Here is a 23,135-nt window from a genome sequence, read left to right as displayed (position 1 = left end):
CCGCATTTTAGTCTAAAATAATAATTATTAGAAACACTTATTTCAGTTAGTATGGATTTATATCAGCCTTAACCAAAGTGGGTGATGATACCCAGAAAAAAAAAGAGGCGTGTGTAGAGTCTCGGATGGTTATAATTAATTAATTTAATTTAAAGTTTTAGTGGTTATTAAGCACGTGTAAAATAGGGGCACTAAAATTTACTCTCAAGGGATGGACAGACGTGCGAGTAAGTACGCGGACTTATGGCTCGACGATCTTAACCGCCTGTTTGTCAGCAAAGAGCCGCGACCCGCGAGCCTGGGGGCATGGTAATCCAGTGTGAGCGATTCTCGTGTGTCACCGATGCGAGCCGAGTAAGTTCGCGAACTTAAAACCCGCGTACTTTAAGTTCGTACGTCTATCAGGCATTTTAAAGTGGGCAGTAGCCAAAAGAAGTTTGGGAACCCCTGACATTAATACAGTAGCGGACGCCAGCATCACTTGTAGATATTCGCTGAATCACTAGAATATTATCAACGTTGCTTACGTCGACAATTTTATAGTGATAAGACCATGGGCAGCTCCAGCAGTGAATTCTAGTGGTATTGGCGCCTTCTAGTCGCTACCATAGAAATAAAACAGTCATTGTACTCTGTCGCCCTTACTAATAAAATATTTATAATGATTTGTCCTCGTCTGTGATATTGGATGAGGGCGTTGATAGACCAGGATAAAACATATCCTTTGTGTCACTATTTTCATTAGGGCTTTAAAAAAATAAAAACTGTGCCAAACTCACCCACTTATGAAAAAGTTAGCTTTCGGCGTAATTGGAATAGAGACGTTGGCTTTATGTTTCTCATCACCATCGAAAAACGGCTCGTCCAATACAGCTTCAATGAGTACCTGTTGTACAATAATATTATAAAATTAGTACTGGATACAAATACAACTATACAAGTTGTAACAAAAGCGAGTGACAATACTTTAGAGTTTAGACTTTAGAGGGTGATGCTGTGCAGATGCAGATGCATAGGGTATGCACTATGCGGTATGAGTCCCCTGTATTGAGTTCACTGTGCAACTGGGTTCAGCCCTGTTAACCAGGACTCAGGAGTAACGTTTTTTAGAGTTCCGTACCCAAAGGGTAAAAAAGGACCCTATTACTAAGACTTCGATGTCTGTCTGTCCGTCTGTCTGTCTCCAGGCTTTATCTCAAGAACGGCTTTAGCTAGACTTCTGAAATTTTCACAGAATGTACTGTATTTCCGCTGTCCGCTGTCTATTGCCGCTATAACAAAAAATACTCAAAATAAAATTAATATTTGACAGGGGCTCCCATATAACAAACGTGATTTTTTTGCTATTTTTTGCTCGATATCAATAATGGCTATAGCTAAGCACTTGAAATTGTCATAAAATCCTTAATTATATTTGTACTTTAATAATTGATAATAAAAGTAATAAAAGATTAATAATAAAATAAAGTTTGGGGGGGCTCCCATACAAAAATCACGATTTTTGGGCTATTTTTGCTCTATAACGGTACGGAACCCTTCTGCGCGAGTTCGACTCGCACTTGGCCGATTTTTTATTATTTAAGTTTTGTATGGGAAAAGTTCTGACAAATCACAAAAAATATTGCTCTTTTAGCGCTGCTACTTTCACAGTTAACTCTACATAAGGAACACAGCTTACACATTGCACACCCTAAAGTTTTTTTATCACATAGTAATATATTAATTTAAATATTATTTGAATAATAAAAATATGATTATGACATTGTTGAAACTCCTCAGGGCCTTGAAAGTCTACGCAAAATCTATTTTCGACTTTGTTACATAAAAAATCGGCCAAGTGCGAGTCGGACTCGCGCAAAAAAGAAAGTACTTAAATCGGCTAAGTTATGGAGAAGGAATCAGGGGACAACAATTGAAGATTTTCTGCAGTTGTCTCTATCGCGTTCTGCGGTATAGGCTTGAGGTAAGGGAGACAGCTATAGATATTACACGTGTTTTTTTTTTTTTCATTTCTCTAGCCTCTGGTGTATCCTCTTAACTACAACATACCTCGTCTGTCTCCTGCGTGTACTCCAATTCTATTTCCCACTCGACGGTAACGTTTTTGTATAACGGCGCTGGGAGGGTACACGTTAAATTTTTCTCCGGGCCATCTCCTTCTAGTGAACAGCCAGTGGGCTCCCGTTTGATAGACGCAGGCAGCTTTATTTGCACTTTAGCACCGAACGCCGGTTCCTCTGTGTTGATTACCGTGACCTTTACGCCGAACTTCTGATTCGTACCAGGGATGTAAGGGCTGAAAGGACATGTCACATCTTAAAATTTCTTAACAGTTTCTTCATATCATGTTTTATATTATTAATATTATTATTTGGATTTTTTAACGGCCATACAAATACCTAAATGGCCATTTAATTGGGGGTGTTTTAGTGATTTGGAGTTTAACATTAATGTAGACGCAACAAACTGTGACTTGAAGAATTTTCTGTTAAACATACGTTGCAGTACCATCGTTGGCCAACATTTGAAAATTTTAGATTTAATACCGAAATAAATAATCACAAAACTTAAAAGATAAATGGCTGCTGAATGACGCACGTAAAAGGTTAATGTAATGGTAATGCCAAGAAATAGGTTCTTACGTGTCCAAAGGGCTGAGGGTCATTTGTAAAAGCGGCCTACATATTAAGTCCTCACCGCATCCCCTCATCAGCTGTATATCAAAGGACGAATGTAGAGTCGATTCATCCGACAGCCTCGCTATATGTTGCGGGAACTTCGTTGAATTTTCTAAAATATTTTTGCAGTAGGTATAAAAACCGTTATTTATGTTTTCCCTCCATAAAAACCTTTGAATATGGAGCTTGTTCCATATTCAAACGTTCCATGTGGAGTGACGAATGAATTATCTTTGCGACCATAGTGCCAGTCTGTTTACTCAACTTGTTACCAATCAATGTGCTGGACAAAACCAAGGCGTTATCATTTGCTGCCAGTGAAAACAAATGTTAGATTGGTACGCTTTAACGTATTAATACAATATCCCACGGAAATATTGCATTTTTCGGGAAAAAGTACCTTAATTTTGTTAATGTAAAGACGAAAATGTTTTAATACCAAATTTGATAAAAACGGTGGAGTTAGTGTATCTGCAAACAGTAAAGTAATAGCAAGCATCCACATTACACAGTCACAACATTTCGCCTTTGTAATATTAATGTAATGTGGATGGGATGTAATGTAAATAAAACTATCTCCTACACTAGATTGGAAGTTGAAGCTAGGTTTACTTACCTAATGACATAGTCAATTGTAAACATACCGTATGTCTCGATCGATTCCACTTTAAAACTCATTGTAATTGGTCTCGATAAATCCGCAGTGGGCTGCAAAAAATTTCATATTCGTTTTATAAATGTTGGACGTTCTTAAAAACTAATTAAATCGTTCTCTTTTCGGGCCTCATTACACCTATCTAGTGGCGAGACTGCAAATAGACAATTTGATTGGCCGAGGGCACTGTCTCGCCACTCCACTCGGTAGGTGTAACAAGGCCCTAAATTGAAAGGTATTCAACTACTTCAACTTCTTTAGTCCAGATAGTCACCTCAAAAGGTTAAAGAAAGGGTCAATCACATACGAGATAAAGCAAACGGGCCGTACAATAAAACTTGATGAGAGAGATTGAAATAAGATTATCCCACCAAAAACATTTCTTGTAAAATGTTGCCGAGACGATCACATAAACCTGTGAAAAAGATATGTGATCTCATGTAGAGTCAAGCTTCTGAATCTACACGGCTTAAATCTACTGACCCTATAACTTAAACAAATTCTACATACCAGTAAATATACATATATGGCTCAGCTGTTTCGTTACTACCTTCAGATATATATATTATCAGATATCAGATAGATACGCTTCACTTGTAAACAAACCAAACGTAAAGAGTCCTTACCGTCACTTCGACCGTCCGTTCCTCACAATTTTCCATTCCCGGATGTATTGTGACGTCATACTCCGAGTCCTCCAATACATTAGCTCTGTTACCTTCTGGATCAATCAATATCTTTGCTCGTAGCTCTAAAATTTGGAAATACGTTAAGGGATTTGATTCTTATAATTATGTTAAATTGATAAGTTTGAAAAGGGTGATAACACACTTTTGCATTAATATTTTATAATATTAGTATGGACTAATATTATAAAATATTAATGCAAAAGTGTGTCTGTCTATCTGTCTGTCTCTCTGTCTGTTACCTCTTCACGCCTAAATCGCTGAATTGATTTTGCTGGGTACTTCGAGTCCCAGGAAAGGACAGAGGATATCTAGTTATATTATACTAGATGACGCCCGCAACTCCGTTGCGCCAAAATCGTTTATCGCGCGGGAACCGTACATTTTCCTGGTATAAAAAGTATCCATTTCCGGACCATATACCAAATTTCAGCAAAACCGGGTTCATCGGTTTGGGCGTGAAGAGGTAACAGACAGAGAGAGACACATTTTCGCATTTATAGTTTTATATTAAGTATGGATAATTAAGTTAAAACAAAACAGATATCAAAATCTCCAGGGGTACTTCAATGCTTATTTGAATTTAGAATAGATGTCGTACTTGCAACGCCATAGCAAAGCAAAGACTACCAAACGACTGACGATCTCTGTGGCTCAGTTGGTGGGCTGTTGGTAGCTCAAGCCGGGGGTCGCGGGTTCGAATCCCGCTGACGGAACAAAAAGTTTGTCAAAAAAGTTCCTGGGTCTTGGATGTGTATTAAATATGTGTATCATATAATAAAAATCTTAAATAAGTATATGTATAGTATAAAGTATTAAATAAGTATATTTCCGTTGTCTAGTACCTGTAACACAAGTCCTTTAGGTACTTAGCACGAGGCCATACTGACGTGGTGTGAAGCGTCCGTAGATATTATTAAAAAAAAAAAGATCTGAAATATTTTAGTTTTCAGTAGAACCGTTACCTGCTGCATTACTTGTTCTTCTGCTCTTGGCTGCCTTTACGCAGAACTGCGCAGTGAAATTGGACACTTTGTCCTGTAGATTCATAGCATCGGGCACTTTGATTGAGATATCCACGTGGACGGTGGGTACACATCTAAATACGTAAGCGCTTCGGGAGTTGTGAGCACCTACAGCTAAATCTGAAATTAATTATACAACATAAAAATCGGCCAAGTGCGAGTCGGACTCGCGCACGAAGGATTCCGTACCATTATAGAGCAAAATTAGGCCAAAAATTGTGTTTTTGTATGGGAACTCCCCTTAATTTTTTATTTTATTTTAATATTATTATTAAATATTAAAGGACACATATTATAACTAAGGATTTTGAGAAAAATTCAAGTACCTACCTGTTGCCGTTATTGCTATAGAGCAAAAAAGGCCGAAAAAATAACGTTTGTTGTATTGGAGCCCCCTTAAGTATTAATTTTATTTTGCTTTTAGTATTTGTTTTTATAGCGACAACAGTTATACTTAATCCGTGAAAATTTTCATCCCTCTAGCTATTACCGTTCTTGAACTATAGCCTGGAGAGAGACAGACGGACCGACAACGAAGTTTGAGTATAGGGGCCCATTTTTGCTAAAAAGTGTACTGGTGCCGAATCTTGGTTAAATTTCCCGTATTATATGGTGATCGCTCGAGCGGGATAGCCTAAGAATTATAAGGGAATTCAAACACGTGAACTGGTTTCCAGAAATGGAAACATTTGTTTTTAGTAGTTAATAAAATATATTTATTAAGACATACTTACCGCTGCAGTTGTTGTTATCAATGTCGAAGGCTTTGGAGACTGAAATTCCAAAGCTTCGTGCGTCTGCCACGGTGACTTTTTGTATAAATTGGGCTTTCAAACCAGTAGGGCTGCCTTTGTAGATATAAACCGCGCCACGCCCAGAATTTTCCCAAGGCGACCCTATCGCAATATCTGAAATGCCGTAAACAGTGGTTATAAAAGGCACAAAATGTACGAGACGTTAAAAAACTTTTTGAATTATTGAGTTTGTTTTACTTCAATTGAATGAAATTCAGCATAGCTCACATACACCGCGGATTAAGAGGGCGACTAACCAAAAAAATCAAACATCGTCCTTTTCTCTTCACACTCACGCCCGTCTTTCATATGCCAGGTGAAAAGGGACGACGCGGATTCATCGCCAAATTAGTTTTTTTCAATTCAAAGTCGCCAATAACTCGATAAATAGGTATACAACATTTTAAAAATCCGCTAGGTCGATCTCTCAATGATAGAATTTTATACAATGTGTTAAAATATTAACTTAGTTCAATGCACGGTTATGGCAATAAATGAAAAATTCGTGAAAATTAGATGCATCTTTGTGATTTTTTTCTATCGAGAAAATTTTAAGATATCGTGTTTTTGCTCAGATCGCATTCTCGGAAATATAATGTAGTAACTAATTTTAGAAAATGAAAAAATACGGAGCTTATTTTCAAGTACAAACATTAATTATAAAATCGACACTCTGGGGTTAGTCGCCCCCATAAGATGTGAATGGTTGGATTACAAACACCTTTGTTTTTTCAACGGAGGAGCACCTATAAAGAAGCTTTATCATAGAGCTTGGATTGAGGCTTGTGTATGTGTTGCACACACTTCAGCAGTATAAAAAAACGTTGATTCATGAGATTATTTAACTCTTACCATTATAGCCATCGTTGTCAACGTCGCCTATATCAGCCATAGCAGTGCCGAACCGAGCGCCGCTCTCTCCCGACCCGTACACGTAGCCAGAGAACTTCATTGTGAAGTTTGATCCCTACGACGTGAAGTTAGTCAATGAATAGTCGACAGAGCTTCTAAGGTACCTCACTAGTCACTACGCGAGACTACGCGACGCGACACTTCAAATTTACAATTACTTAGAATTCGTTGTGTGAAATGAAGAAACTTCGCACATTCGTCCGCACCTTACGCACCGCATTTCGTGATCTATGCGGCGCGTATGACATCTACGGCCGCGTCCCCATCAGACACGGCGCGGTGCCGCCACCGTGTTACGGCACGACGCCGGCCGCCACCGTGATACGGTACGGTGCCGCACCGTGTCACGGTGCCGCGTACGGTGCGCCGACCCGCGTCCCTATTCAGTCGATATTTGCGCTCGAACGAAAGTGCTTATCTGGATATGGATCGCGAAGGTCTATTCTCTTGTTATTACAGACGAAGATTGTAAAAGAATCAGAAACAGAGGAAAACTATTTTTGCTATTTTTTGCTCTATGTATAGTCAATACCAATAATGATAACAGATAGGCACTTGAAATGTTCACAAAATACTCAATTGTATTTATACTTTAAAAATTGATGGTAATATTAAAATAAACTTAATAATTAAGGTGGCTCCCATTCAAAAAACATAATTTTTTGGTTATTTTTCTCTATAATAATGGTACGGAACCCTTCGTGAGCGAGCCTAACTTGCACTTGGCCTATTATTATCTGTTCCACCCCTTCACCCAGAATAGGGGCGCGTGGTGAACCGTTTGCGGCACCGTGACACGGTGCGTCGCCGTCCCCTGTCACGGTGGCGGCGTCGCGTCGTGCTGTAACATGGTGACGGCATCGCGCCGTGTCTAATGGGGAACTCAAACTTAACCCAAACACGTAAATTTTGTTTTGACTCAAACCATAATTTTGATCGTTTACAAAGCATGTTTGAACGGTTTGTCAAACATTTACGTGTTTGAAGCATGTTTGATGAAATTTCATATTTTCGTTGTGTTTGACGCGCCGTTTGATCGTGTTCCGACGCGTTTGAAGGTTTGAACATACCCGGCTTAGTTTAGTGCTGGATTATGAAGAAAAAAAAAAGAAAGAAGCTGTAGTTTCTAGCAGGGTCTCCAGATTGGGCGACAAGTAGCCAATTGGGCTATTTTGCGGTCCCCCGCGGCTACAAAAAATTTGGAATGGCGACTTATCGCCTGTTGGGCGACACGGTTTTTTACTTATTGCCTATTGGGCTACTGCCTACTATTGTATTTTCGTGAACGCGGCCATAATATCAACGAACGCAGCGATGCGTTGTCTATGCGCGGCCACTTCCACTCATAATCTGTGGTTCGCCGCGTGGGTACTGGGTGGCTGTTGAATATCCATGAACATCATTCTGTTTAGGAGCAGAGAGAGGCAGTAGATATGTTGGATCGTAATTTGCTCGACACCATCCAAATTTTTGCAGCAGATGACGATTAATATGCATAAAAGATTTTTTATTTGTAAATACATAATTTTAAAATAAATACATAATATGAAGGTGATTTTCATTGCTAAATATATCACTTTTATAGTTGAAAAAAAAAACGCCAAAAATAAAAACAACTGGTTACCACTAATACAAATTTACAAGTAAGTATCCAATTAAAGCTAGAATCTTATGTTATATTATAAGCTTATTGAATTAAACGAAGCAAGTCTCCTTAAAACATTGATTAAATTACATGTAAATACATAACTCTAATGTAATAGAACAGTAGCATGCATGATAATATTATTCATACGTTTTATTGACATTACGTTTAATTACCGTGTATTTTTTTTATTGGGCTACTTTGGGCTATCTTTTTATCGCGAAGTGGCGATTTGACCGGTCTTTGATCTGGCAACCCTGGTTTCTAGCACTTTCTGTAGAATATGTTCGTGGGTAAAACGATATTATGTTAGTCAATAGTCAATACCATTCTTTGGACCAGTCTTTTTCTTTTCTTTTCGGACGGAGGACATTAACGTTATAAACATAAGATAAGAAAATCGCGATCCTCGTTCAGCATCTTCTGCATCACAGGAAGTGTACTCGACAGCGCTTATTGAATGAAACTGCGCAGTGTCGTTTGACAAACCGTTCAAACCGACATCAAACGGTTGCATCAAGCAACGTAAGGTTTGAATCAAACCGTTTGATCGTCTCGTCGTCGACCCTTTAGAATAAATAGTTTTAAATTATTTTGTTCTATATTTAAAAAGAAACGGTTTTTAAGTAATAATGTCAATTTAGATCAAGATTCACAATAACAATTGACTCGACAGGTTGAATCTCCTTAAGAGGATTCCACACAGCCATTTTTTCCATACAAACGTTGTCCCCTGTTTCCTCCCTGGTTAATGCTAGTAGAGTTAAAAATTTTTTTCCTGAATATCTACGGCCACTAATACAATGTCCCTATGTTTTCATTTTTTTTCATAATTTAATTATTAAATAAGATATGAACGTTCAAAAACCTAAAAAAATGGCCAGATTTTCCGCTGTGTTCAAACGTCCAGAAAACAGATTTGGCTAGATTATACAAAAAAAGCAAAACATAGGAACACAGCTCAAGCCTTTTTTAAATCTTTAATGAAAAAAGTACTTAAATCGGTTAAGTTTTGGAGAAGGAATCAGGGGACAACGAATCGTTGATTTTCTGGATTTTCTGCAGTTGTCTCTATAACGTTCTGCGGTATAGGCTTGAGGTAAGGGAGACAGCTATAGATATTACACGTACTTTTTTTTCATTTCTCTAGCCCCTGGTGTATCCTCTTAAGGAAGCTTTCGAGGGCAAAACATGGCTGCCCTAGGCTCAGATTGAGTAACAACGTAAGCTGATATATTTTGATAGATAACGATTCAAGAATTTCGAGCGAACAAGAGACGAGGGTGTCACGACATTTTGTTTTTCCAACCTCCTCAATAGACGTGATATCGACGGCCACAAAACGAATGTCTTCATTATCAAAAAATATACAAAATATATTATAGTTAACAAGAAAAGGGATTTGCAATTAAAATGTTGTTAAGAAACCGTTTTTTTTCTATATAATATTTTTGTCAATTACTAGAAACCTACGTATCTTTTGAAAATTATATAACAATATTATCCTTTAACGTTTTCAGCTATTTTACATTTTGTAAAAAATAAAAATAAAATAATTATTGTAGGAACTAGACATAATGTAGTTTATTATGTAACTTCAAATTTATAATTACTAGCAAGAAATTATATTTAGAAAAATCATAACATAATAAGTAAGAATGTTTTAAATTTAAAAAAGCCACTTTGAAATTATCTATTTTAAATGTATTTTGTGTACCTAAAGTATATACATTATACACTTTAGTAGACTTAGAAATATAAATACCTGTTGTTTCGTTATGTAAACAAATACAGCTCCTTGATCGTATGGTAGTCCGCCATTTTTGGTGACGAAGTTTGGTGCACCCACCAGCAAGTCGGTGACACCATCACCATTTACGTCGGTGCAGAGTAAACTTGCACCAAAATATGACCCCAACTGTTTGCCTCGTATCCTCGCCTTAACGTGAAAGTTTGTATCCGTCGTTTTTGTTGATATTTTGAAGATCAAAACCTAGAAGCATAATATTATTACTAGCTAAAAGCCGAGCTTTGTGAGGGCTCGCGTTGTTTTACTGACTGATGATAACACATCTACTTATAAAAAACCTTGACTGATTGATGATAACACAATTAGGGAATGCAATCTTGGACCAAGATTGACTACTCAAGATCTTGGCGTCTTTTTTCTGAATCAAGATTGGTCAGTTCGAGATCTTGTTGAGATTCGGGTCGAGATCTTGGTCGCGAATCAAGATTTTCAGGATTTTCGAGATTGAGCAGAATAATTGAAAAAAAAAGCGTTTTTTTGCTGCAAATTGATAGTAACCAGTATTTTAATATTATGTAATATATTATGTAATGTTTCAAAGAATTTATTTTTGAGAAAATTGAGTATCTACATATATAAAATTCAAAGGTGACTGACAGACATGGTGATCTATCAACGCACAGCCCAAACCACTGGACGGATCGGGCTGAAATTTTGCATACAGGTAGATATTATGACGAAGCATCCGCTAAGAAAGGATTTTGATAAATTCCAACCCCAAGGGGTAAAAATAGGGTATGAAAGTGTGTATATAATAATATTTCTTAACGCGAGCGAAGCCGCGGGTAAAAGCTCGTTGTTATATAAACTACTTAGTTTTTACAAATTCAAGTTTTTTTGAAACATAAAAATCGGCGCAGCGCAGACGACAGACTATCCGTGACGCATTTTTTAGTCCGTGGAAATAGAACCTATGCAATTGCCAAATTATATGCGCATGTCACCGTAAGATTGTAAAAACCGCGAGATTGTAATATGACTAAGTGATGGATTGTAAACAACCAGTTTTCCGGTGGTTTTAAATTAATTATTTCGTATTTAAAATAACTTCAATTGCCTGTAAATTTGATGTATAACATTGAATAAAATTTAGATTTAAAGTGCAGTTTGAATTATAAATAAATTAATTTTACTAACCGAACATTCAAACAGCACTTTAAGTATATCTAAATTTTATTTTATGTTATACATCTCATACCATTGGGCATTGAAGTTATTTTAAATACGAAATAATTAATTTAAAACCACCGGAAAACTGGTTGCTTACAATCCATCACTTAGGGCCGATTTTTCAATCCTGAGATAAAATGTCGGATAGTTAACTGAAGAATAAAGTTATTCGGTGGTTTAACCGTCGAATAAGTCATAGTCAATTTTTCAAATGTCATTAATTCCATAAATAACTATCTGACTGAATTTTTAAAGTCTGGCAACTCGCACTTTACACAGTTGAAACAAATATATTGAATACTCTATTGTTAGAGCAAGACAGACTCAGTCTCATTGTTTTTGGGTTATTTGTCTGTTTCGTTCGAATTGACGACTGTGCACATGTTGTTTATTAACTATTGTGATTGAAAATAAAAAGATGCTGTGTCGAACAAAGACTTTTTGAACTGCACCAACTGTATTAGGATGGTATTTGGTACCTGATAGGGTATTTATTGACTGTGTTTCGTGCTTAATTTTATATTCTATAAGAGAAAGCAAATGTAGCACAGATTCTTTTAAAACTCTAAATGAAAATCTTTTGGATCCCACATGTTATAATGATCAGGCCTCGATCTGACGATTCTTACTTTTCTTTCCAAAGGATTCATACGATTCATAATATATTCGTTTATTATGGCCTCTTCTTCAATTGCCAGATCATCAATTTCATCGAAAATATCCTTAAAGAGATAGTTATCATAGAGGAATAAATATGTATATACTGGTCTCTGGTTATACATACCAATTACCAATGTCGATGTGAAACTATCTGTCTAATAGCGGTTATGTGGTGGTTCACGCGACGGATAGTTTTATTCCTCAGTTAGCGGGGTTATTCGCCGGTTAAGTCCTATCTGACGATTGAAAAATTCAATATCTTGCTATCTGTCGAATAAATACTATCTGTCTGTTTATCTGAGGATTGAAAAATCGGCCCTTAGTCATATTACAATCTCGTGGTTTTTACAATCTTACGGTTGACACGCACACAACGCGCAGCGCAGACGTGTGCGTTAAGCTTGTCACACACAGAGGAGGTAATGTAAAGATGTATATTATAGCACGATACATCTCGATACATCTCAATACATCTTTCTATATAAATCGTCAGGAGACCACACACAGCAGCTATAATGTATATTTTTACATCTTCGTATCTTAACATACAGAGCTATATGAAAATATACATTTATATTTTGATACATCTCAATACATCTCAATATTTTTCTGTATATTACGATACATCTCTTCTCTTCATAGGGTGTTCAAAAATTTCTGTGATTATATTATATGTGTATGATAGATAGATACATACAGTGTTGCCACTTGCCACCTTAGAACAGCACTTCACAGCAGGAACTGCAGGCAGTCTGTTCCGCAGAGCCTATATTTTCAATCAAATATCTTCAATCCACATCGTTATGTATTTTGGCACAATATGTAACAATGCGCGCATCAAAATTACAATCCGAATCTTCTTTTGATGAACTATCTAGTGTATCTAATAGCAAGTAACTCGAAAGGCCATAGTATTACAACATTAAAAATAAGAACAGCCTGTATAACACTTTAGCAGCTGAAATGTGCGTCAAGCGGGGCGGCTACCATTGAAATGTAGGGAAAGATACATTACATTACCAGTTACCTGTTGTGTGTGTGATACATTAATATAATGTAAAGATATACATCCCGGGATGTAATGTATATTAATATGACATTACCTGCTCTGTCTGTGACAGCCTTTACTGCATATAATTTGGCAATTGCATAGGTTCTATTTCCACGGACTAAAAAGTGCGTCACGGATAGTCTGTCGTCTGCGCTTATCTGTCTACTATATATACCCTGATCTGTGGTTCGCGCTTTGCAGCGCAGACGGATGAACAATCTGAAAATCTCGAAATCTTGTTACAATCTTGGACTATTTTGTCAAGATCGCGAAAAGGATTTCGAAATTCAGGATTGATGGCTTTCAAGATTGAATCTTAGAAAATCACTCAAGATCTTGGTGGAATCTTGATCTTGCAAGATCAAGATTGCATTCCCTAAACACAATATCTACATATAAATAAAAATTACTATGTTAACTAAAGAACAAATCAATAGGCGTGATAGTTTTTATAAAGTGTACCACAAAAGTGCTCAGGTTGTGGGATATAGTAGGGCTCATTTCGCTCGCCCTGATTAGTACAAAGTACGATGAGATTTATAGAAAATTAAAATTGTTAAAAATGTATGTAATTACATTGTATGTGTCAGTCAGAGGTGATAACCACCACCAACATCACCAGCTAGGTAAACTTTGTGTCTTTGATTGATATATTATATACATTCATGTCAAAAACAAACGATATTTTTAAATAATTTTAGTTTATATTAATCAAATAAGTATACAGTTTGTAAATGTTAACTTTATAATCTTAACTATTATTATTCTATTGAAATGATGTAACAATAAAAGTTTATTTCCCTTGTTTGTAACTTACTAAGCCGTATCCTGAGCTGGATCGTGGTGCGCCAGCAACATACAAGGTAGAGCCATCGCTTCCAAACACACCAGCCTCTACACTATAACCTAAAACAATCTTACGTTGAATATGCAACCCCCTTCTTTTTTTACAGGGGATTGAAAATAAATACTCTGTTAAGGCGATCGCACATTTATCAGCAAGTACGCGCCGTTCTCGCCGCATTCTAGGATTCGTTGTATGATATTATTATGTTAATATGATGTGAAACCTCGCGGATTCATCCGCACCGTAACGGTGCTGACAAAATTAAATATGTGATCGGCTCAACAATTATTTCTCATCTGCTGCGCGGTTAAAATGAAATAATATAATGATAAATTATTATACTCGCTAAATCCAGAGTATTTTTTCTTACACTGAAATCATAATGAATTCAATTTCTTTATTAATAGAAGTGTATTAAGCATGTATTATCTAAACTGCCAGAAGACCTTTAGCTTTAGGTAGTGCGTCAATTACTAAGTATCTGAGTCTTTCTTCCAGGCTTATTAAACTTAAAAAAAAATGTAAAAAAATCACGCACCAAAATAATCATCTGGGCCCAAATCTGCAACATTATATGGATTTACAACTGGTCTTCTTTCAAAATGGAACATGCCCGGGGAGTACTCATATTCGATAACACCTCCTGAAATATCAACAACAATTTTTTTTAAAAAGTTGATACTTTCCGGGACCCACAATATGGATGATTATTACGTCTGAGTCAAGTATATGCGAATTTTTGTAAATAATCGTAAAAGTACTTTTTAAGATCTAAGGAGTGAATAGTTTACGTAGCATCTAGCGTACATTTTTTCGAGTCAGAATGAACGTTTCACCCACTAGAGGACCTCTTGATTCTTGAATGTAGATTGTAGAGTGTTACGAATAATAAATACTAATAGAGTATAATATAGCTTTGCATAATATTAACAACATTAATATTAATGTTCGTAAACCAGTGAGACTGCAGATTAACAAGGTATTCTACAGATTATCTGGGTGAGTCAGTTAAAGTGCAAAAAGTTTATTCTGTTCTCATTAAATAACAAAAAACATGTTCTTGTTTGAATAAAACATGTTATTTAGTTGTAGAAAATTATTTAATATAATTTTTAGACATATAAACAAAGGAATAAATTAAAAGTAAAATGTTACTCAACTAACAAAATATATAAGATCGTATCAACTCGAATCACCAAGATAGAAAAAACCAATCAAAACAACAACAGTCTTAGGTTCAAGCTTTTTAGGACTTTTACGAAGAAAGAGAATTGCAAACTAACTAGGTAAAATGCAAATATAAGCTTTTTTATTTAAATTTCACACTTTAACGGACGGATGGTTCGGGGAATCTGCAGATTACCTAGGTAATATGCACGTTAATGTATTCTGCATTCTAACGGTAACAAATACATAAATAAGTAATAAGTATTAGTTCACTACGAAGAGTAAATCCTACTAATATTATAAAAGCAAAATTTTTGAGGATGTATGTATGTATGGATGTTGGAGCTGCTGGGAGAACTCCTGATTCTTTATAGATAATATACAAGTTTGAGAGTTTCGACATTGATTTAAGAACGGAAAGCATATGCTACTATGGAAATTACATTCACGTATTTTATCATCATCATCACTACCATAAACCATTAAACCATGCATCGTCCTGTATGACCCTATTATTGGTACTTTTCATAGTCTTTTAGATCGAGACTTGAGTTTGTCAAGTGATTTTAAAAAATCTAAGCCGTACTCATATTATAAATCTGAAGAGTTTGTCTGTTTGATTGATTGAACGCGCAGGATCAGGAACTAATAGTCCGATTTAAAAAATTCTTCCAGTCTTAGTGTATAGTGTATAATTGTATATGATAGTGGCACAGATATAAAGTAAACCACGTGAAGGGACATTTAAACTATTTTTTTTGCGAGAAAATGTACGGTTTCCGTAAAATTCCTAATTTACGCGGGAGGAGCCGCGCGGGATATCTAGTTAAGAATACTAAAACCACACGGGAAAAACAAGGAATGTCACCTATTTTGTGAAACTGACTTTTTAATGCCATCTGTTAGCTTTTTAGGGAAAGATTCTATTACAAAAATCAGAATTGGGTAAAATCTCTTAAAAACCGTTGTAGTTGTTGTAATTTGACACTTTATTTGTTTTAAAGAACTTAAAGCCAAAATATTTAATAAAAAGCTAAATATATATTATGTTTAATATTATAATATTATTATTATTATGCATTATAAAAGTTATATAGAAATGTAAATTATTTCTAATGTTCTATTTATAATTGAGCTGTTATAGTGAATGTCAATGCAATGCAAAAACCAGGAATGTCAATGGCATCGATGGATGGATGGAATGTCAATGCAATGCAAAAACCAGGAATGTCAATGGCATCGATGGTTTCAGCTATGGAGTGTAGTCAATAATTTCAGATTCTGAACCATAACTTAAAACTTATTTAAATAAATCAAGTTTTAGAAGTACAGAAGCATAATATTATGTTAACATAGTAATACATTGTTTCAATATTTCACTTAAAAGAGTCTTAAATGAAAGAAATATAGACTTTCAAACTTTAAAAACTGTTTTTCTCTTAATTGTACTTTTTTGACATTCCTTGTTTTTCCTGTGTGGTCTTCAAATGTATTTTTTCCCTTGTATAGATTACAGAATTGTATAAAATCTTATATCGTTACTGTAACATACCTGTCCATTGAAGAAGTCCAGGCGCTCCCATCAAAATGGTCGTATTGGTGACTTTCAATGAGAACCCGGCCTGGGCGTAGGCGTAGTAGTTTATATTTTGGTTCTTATACTCCCTATATTCTTTTCTAGAGCCATCACACACATACGCCTGAAGGCCTAGAAAATAGAAGTGCCACGATTAATAGCACACCCAAAAAGGTCACAAAGTGAATTGCACTTTGTCATCTTTCTATGCCTGGACAGGCCGAAATATCTTTGTGATCAGGTTCCTTTTTTAACCTTTTGGGTAAGGAACCACAAAAAGGGAGAAATTATTCATCTTTGTTATTATAGTATGCTGAAGCGGACGAAGTCGCGGGCAACAGCTAGTAGAATATAAATTCTTACATTATTGTTTTCTAAGGCGTTATATAAATTTATAAAATAAAAATAACGCCTTTTAAACTAATTATTTACCAACGAATTTATTTTAAAAGCGTCTGACAAAAGTTTTAGTCCAAATAAAGTGTCTTACACTACATAATACTAGTTCAGAATAATATTCTACAAATTATATATTTAAGATGATAATTGAAGTTAAATGAGACTATTTTTTTGTCACTTTTCTCAGCTGGTAGGTACCTGCCCAGGTGACACAAGTAGAGCGCCACAAATACGCTGGTAATCTAAGTACATGAGGCACTACTAAGAACCTAAGGTTTCATCCATGGGAGAGTAAGTTATGTCTGATCCCCCTGCACTGGGATCTGGGTCTATAATTATTTGTAAAGCGAATACTTCACGATATCATGACATTTGGATGATCATCACGATATTTATCGAGCAGTATTGCCACAGTATTGCGTAAAGTGTACTTAAAAAATAGATACCAAACTAATATCGATATCGAGCGTCTAGCATTCGCCTAATTGAATTTGAGGCGTCCGTAAATTACGCGATTCAATCTAAGGGATTTTATTGCGTACCGTTCGATGTTTTAAGCCTCAGATATGCCTTGTTTCATGCACATTGAAAAGAGTAAAAAATTAATGGAATAGTTTAGAACTTACCAAATTGGCTTAATGGTTTTAAAAGTTGGTGTTGACTCCTCGACTGTATAAAGCAAGCTCCGTTCGCTAGTAAATGAGTGTCCGAGTGTGGGACAGCCCATCGTGGTGCGCATACCTTTAAAATTATCACACTTTTTAACTGACTTCAAAAAAGGAGGAGGTTATTCTTAACCAACTAACGACCGCGATCAGATGACTAACCGCCGTACTCAGAGACATTTAATTATGATTAACCTTCAATTTAATGTAGAGTTTGACAGATAATGTATGGGGCTTATGTCAAAATTTTGAATTAACCCTTTAGCCGCCAAGGTCGGAATAATCCGACAAATATTTTCGTGCCCATTTCGCCAAGGTCGGATATTTACGACCAGTAACACTACTCGGTTAATCTGCCTTTTTTGTTTGATAGCACTGTTTTATATTAAAATAATGTTTATACTTGGTAAATAGTTAACGAAATAATAATTTACAATTGATTACACTTTAGTTTCATAATTAGAAGACCTAAAAATAATGTCTAAAGTTAAATAAATAACCGAAAATATTCTTAGAAAAGTGTATTGATGTCCAACGCCCGAGTCGGAAAAATCCGATAGTAGGGACGGGACATAAGCAATAATTTACTGATACAAAAATCCACATAAATTAAAACATTTCTGTTTTTACTAACTAATTTATTATAAAACAAATAAAGCAAAGGTTACTGAACAAATAAACGTGTTTGTTTTACTTAATTTATAATAAATATAGAATAAAAAATTCAGTGATTGAATTGACGATTCCCATCCCTAGCCAATGTTTAGAAACGAATGTTGTCAGCACACCCTGCGCCACGGTCGGAAAAAGACGACCGCTTCTGTCGTCATAAGCGAGTGCCGCCTTCTAGAATTTTCCACTAGTGTTGTGCTTGTGATGATGCTATCGATAAATGTGATTGTAGTGGATACTTAAATTAGAAATAAAATTACAATAAATTACAAAGTAACGCTTTCCTATCTGTCTGTCTGCTACGACATTTAGATGAAATTGTATGCGTGAAAAGGGGATGGGATATCGATCTACTATTGAAAATCTTTGTAGTAGGTTATATATTTAAACAACTCAATTATTTAATCCGTGGAAAGTATGAAACTAATATTAGGTATTTGAAATGTAATAACAAATATCTGGAATTATGTCACTTCACTAGTCAAGCTATTTTTATCTAATTATTTATTTATTTATTTAAATCAGGCTACGTAGGCCCATACAATATATACCTTAATGACTTACATAGATAAAAATTATATAAACTTAACAACTACACATTATCACGAATTAACGGCGACGTGACGCGCGCTTCATTCCGGAGTCTCCCCCAGCATAGCTAGCACAAGCACGTAGACAAACGAAAGAAACTAAATTTTGACAGTTTTACCGGAAAAACATTGGAGTAAAAGTTTCTTTCATATCTCGATATCTTTTGCTTTTGAAAATCTATATGTCAAGCATGACGATCCGCTTTTGACATTTAGTTTCTTGATTCTGTTTTTATTTTTATTATGGCACTTGGCTATAAAACCGTGGCCAGTGTCGAGTAAATGGCGGCAAATTCAAAAAATCGATGTATAGCAACCCTGTCTATAGCCGGAATTATAGTTTTGATCTACAAACTACGAATAATAAAGTTCCTTAGTTTTTATTATTCGTATTTCGTAGATCAAAACTATAATTCCGGCTATAGACAAGGTTGCTACACGTCGATTTTTTTGAATTTGCCGCCATTTACTCGACACTGGCCATGGTTTTATAGCCGAGGTGCCATAATTAAAAAAAAAGAACCAAGAAACTAAATGTCAAAAAAAAAATTGCCGTTGCTTTAATGGTTGCTATGGAAAGAGTTTCTTGTCTTTGTCCACTGAAACTCAAGTCGATGGGTGGTGCCATGCTCGGGAATAAGATATGTAGACATGGGAAAGAAACTGCCATTACTTTCTTCCGAAGAATCGACTGGGAAACCCCGTGCTAGCTACGCTGATTTCCTCCGCTTCAAAGGTCGGGAGAAGATGCGTCGGTACTCTCACCACAAAGGAACTGAAGTTGACCTTGTGGCGAGACTGCAGACGCTCGACCCTCAAGTGGAGGGATGTCTTCTTACTGATGTAGTCCACGACGTCTTCGACCTCCATGGACCAGTGCAGGCGGAATATGTACAGGGGCGTCACGGGGACCTCGCTCCGCAGACGCAGCTCAGGTACATATGGCGCGGCACGGACGTGGCGCGGTGCCGCGATGGTTGCGGGCGGCGGGCTTCTTCTTCCTTTTTGCCAGCGTTGTATATTTACTAACAACATTATGGATTCAAATACTAGATATCAGTTTATACTTTATACAAATTATAAATAAATTATCGACATCGAAAAAGATAAGTATTGCACATCACTATTTGTTGTAGGTAAGTATACATTTTTCGATTTATGGTGCCGGCGCTATAGGCACGACAATTGATTTTAAGCTCGGCGGTTAAAGGGTTAATCACATAATGTTCCACTCTGAGTACGGCCGTCAGAGATATATTTTATTGATCACTTAACTTTATTTTAATGAAGAGTTAAACGGAATATTATATGGAATGAATGATTCAATCTTCATTAGATTAAAATTGAGTAAGTAATGATTATATTTTAGCGGCGGTAAAATAGAAAGTAGATTAAAATATATGGTGCGCACAGCATACACAACATATAATTTGTATAGCAATAGTCTGTCTTAAGTCTGTCGTGTCTAAGTGTCTAACGCGTAACTTCGGCCTAGTGTGTTTAGACACTAAAGCGTTCGCTCAAATTTAAAGGTAGGGAGCCAAAACCTACGAATAATAAAAACTAGCCAAAACTAATAATAACCAACAATGAATCAACAACGAGCATCTTTAAAAGCTTACCAGTAACATATTTTGTGGAACAACCGCGACGGTACCGCCAAACCACATGTCATTTCGAAGAAAATTCTCTCTTCGGAGTTTCTGAAAGTCGGGGTCCCGCTCTAAAAGTATCAAAAACGTTATAATGTCGCCAAGTACTACTATTGATTACAATATTAAAATCAATAAAAAAGAAATCAATATTATTCAGAGTTAATTCTTTAAAAAAAAAACAACCGAACATCGACACTTATTTCTTACCACTGCACCGGTTCGAGGACTATATTATTATTATTATTATTGAATATTAAGATATTTTGTGTAAATAAATAAGGAATTGAATCTTGGTCAAAAATATTTTAATAAAATCAATTAAAAATGCTTACCCATTTTTTGCTCTCCTAAAGGTAAACAAGCAATTTTTTTTGTCACCAAATCTTTTAGGCTGCAGATGAATACTTGGCCTGATGATATATTTTTCAAGCCGTCTAGTCTACTTTTTGCTTTTGGAGCTCCAACAATAAGACTAGAAAAAGACATATTGATTCATCTTTTAAAAAAAAATTAAATATTGTAAATCCTACACATACATTATCTCAACAATTGGTAGTGTAGAGCAGATAGTGAACTTATTTGATCGTATTTTGTCCATATGACAATAATATTATTTATTATGTTAGGCTTGTCATAACCCGACCGAATTACGTAGGTCCGTCATCTGTACGTGAATCAATTTCTCTGATAGTATATAATAAAACGTTCCTATTTTAATGTTCATCTCAGTAACAAAATACGTCGTCTTTGCTATTTTAAAGGCGCTCAATTTAATTCTAAAGGAGAAGACAATAAAATCGGAATTTATCCGGATTTAGTTCAGTCGAGATATAATCTCTGGATAAACATTTCGGCGTCGGTATAAGATAATTTCCCCAGCGATCGGCTCTGATTGCCTCCGGTTCTTTCAATACACCGATAGCGGTTTTGTTTATCACAAAAATTCTTCCTATATTTCACTGGAAATTGTACACATTTTGGCAGAGTTTTAGATTTTAATTGGAAAAAAAACCCTATACAAATAATATAATATGTGTAAGCATGTTTTGGTGTTTGGCCTCTACGTTCTAAATTATGTAGATCAAGTGCATTTTATAGCCTAGTCATCACGTTTTGGAGAAAGCTCAGAGGCGGTTTCATACCAAGTTTAAACGCGCTACCACTCTATCACTTTTCAACATTATTGCCAACCAACAATAATGCTACAGCCTACAACGGACCTTCGCTCATACGTGAGCTTTTAAAAATTCAGTGTAGTCGGTACTAATATGTGTCAATATAAATATTACTTACGCGTTCGGCCGAAGCACCACAGTATATCCAAAATGCTCAGATGAATCGTCCGGAAAAAACATTGTTCCTGAGCTCAAGTGGTACACCTCTAAACCATTAACACTCATGCTTATGGTCACAAACAAAATTACTTTCCACCCCCACATTACGATGGATTCGATTCCCACAATAAATTAAAATATAACAGTAACTGCTAGTGCACGATAATGTGACATGACTGAGAGGATACCGAATGCTGATAGTGATGTCAGCGAACCATAAATATCCCTTTATTGTGGGAGAATTTTGTGCTTGATCTTGTGGTTTTCAGACACTTCAGGATATCAATTTTCCTGTTTATAGCAAATATTTGTTAGCTGAAAACTGATATATTAATATAATCCATATTAAGTATATTATGTTATACTAGTATTATGATGCTAATAATATCTGTCTGATTGTGTGCCCCTTTAGGTCCCTTGAAATCATGTAATAAAGTTTTCATTGTAGCAAAATGGACAGTTATTATATACGCGGTAAATTAATTTATGTGCAAACGGAGATTTAGGTAGCACCTTAGATGAATAATTGGTCTCGCGCGTGCGCTACTACTAGATACCGTCGGAGTACTTGAAAAATGCGGCAACAAATCATACGCCACATCGGGCGTAACCGCGCCAGTCGCGCCGCAAGCTTCGGGTGAGGTAGATGTGTCGATAACTTTCGTAATTTTAAGCTACGTCCGTAGCAAAACGCCAGTTTGCGTAGTAAGACTACGCAATAATAACACTACAAGAAACAAGAAAGATACTGGTATCCCATACCATCACTAAATACGAGTATTACGTAAATCGTCGTAAACACAGAAAAATAATATAAACCTGAAAATTCGGATCGGAGTATCGCTTGATGTTCAGTGTTGCCAATTGCCATAATCTAAAATTTTTCAATTTTTTCTGAGATTGTGATTTTTATGTATTTATTTATTATATCTTATTTTTTTATATATATACATAGTGGCTGAGTGGATGAGCGCATTGAAATCTCTAGCTAGGGTAGCTAGTTCGAATTCCGCCAACGGAACAAAAAGTTTTCAAAGTTCCTGGATCATGAATGTGTATTAATAAATATGAATTATGAGTATCATATTATAATAAAAATCTTAAATACAGTTTATATTTTATGTACACAATACAGTAACAAATG

The 23,135-nt window shown here is 35.8% G+C and overlaps 1 protein-coding gene across 1 annotated transcript in view; it reads right to left on the bottom strand.

Moving 5' to 3' along the window:
- The window catches only part of LOC121739933 (integrin alpha-PS3-like), a 32,786-nt gene extending 10,635 nt beyond the window's left edge, over positions 1-22,151 (bottom strand). Inside the window, exons 1-16 of the mRNA XM_042132557.1 lie at positions 21,951-22,151; positions 20,990-21,129; positions 20,625-20,725; positions 17,702-17,816; positions 16,653-16,808; positions 14,472-14,576; positions 13,904-13,992; positions 10,161-10,388; positions 6,691-6,805; positions 5,779-5,952; positions 4,985-5,164; positions 3,960-4,084; positions 3,323-3,386; positions 2,643-2,790; positions 2,050-2,296; positions 780-886 (exon numbers count right to left, since the gene is read on the bottom strand). Of these exons, the coding sequence (XP_041988491.1) occupies positions 780-886; positions 2,050-2,296; positions 2,643-2,790; positions 3,323-3,386; positions 3,960-4,084; positions 4,985-5,164; positions 5,779-5,952; positions 6,691-6,805; positions 10,161-10,388; positions 13,904-13,992; positions 14,472-14,576; positions 16,653-16,808; positions 17,702-17,816; positions 20,625-20,725; positions 20,990-21,129; positions 21,951-22,096 (2,240 nt within the window). The 5' untranslated portion in view covers positions 22,097-22,151. The remainder of the gene's footprint in view (positions 1-779; positions 887-2,049; positions 2,297-2,642; positions 2,791-3,322; positions 3,387-3,959; positions 4,085-4,984; positions 5,165-5,778; positions 5,953-6,690; positions 6,806-10,160; positions 10,389-13,903; positions 13,993-14,471; positions 14,577-16,652; positions 16,809-17,701; positions 17,817-20,624; positions 20,726-20,989; positions 21,130-21,950) is intronic.
- Between the last annotated feature and the right edge of the window lie 984 nt (positions 22,152-23,135).

Source organism: Aricia agestis, chromosome 2 (assembly GCF_905147365.1).
Source record: "Aricia agestis chromosome 2, ilAriAges1.1, whole genome shotgun sequence".
NCBI classification, from domain to species: Eukaryota; Metazoa; Arthropoda; class Insecta; order Lepidoptera; family Lycaenidae; genus Aricia; species Aricia agestis.
This window is presented reverse-complemented; position numbering and strand designations above follow the sequence as displayed.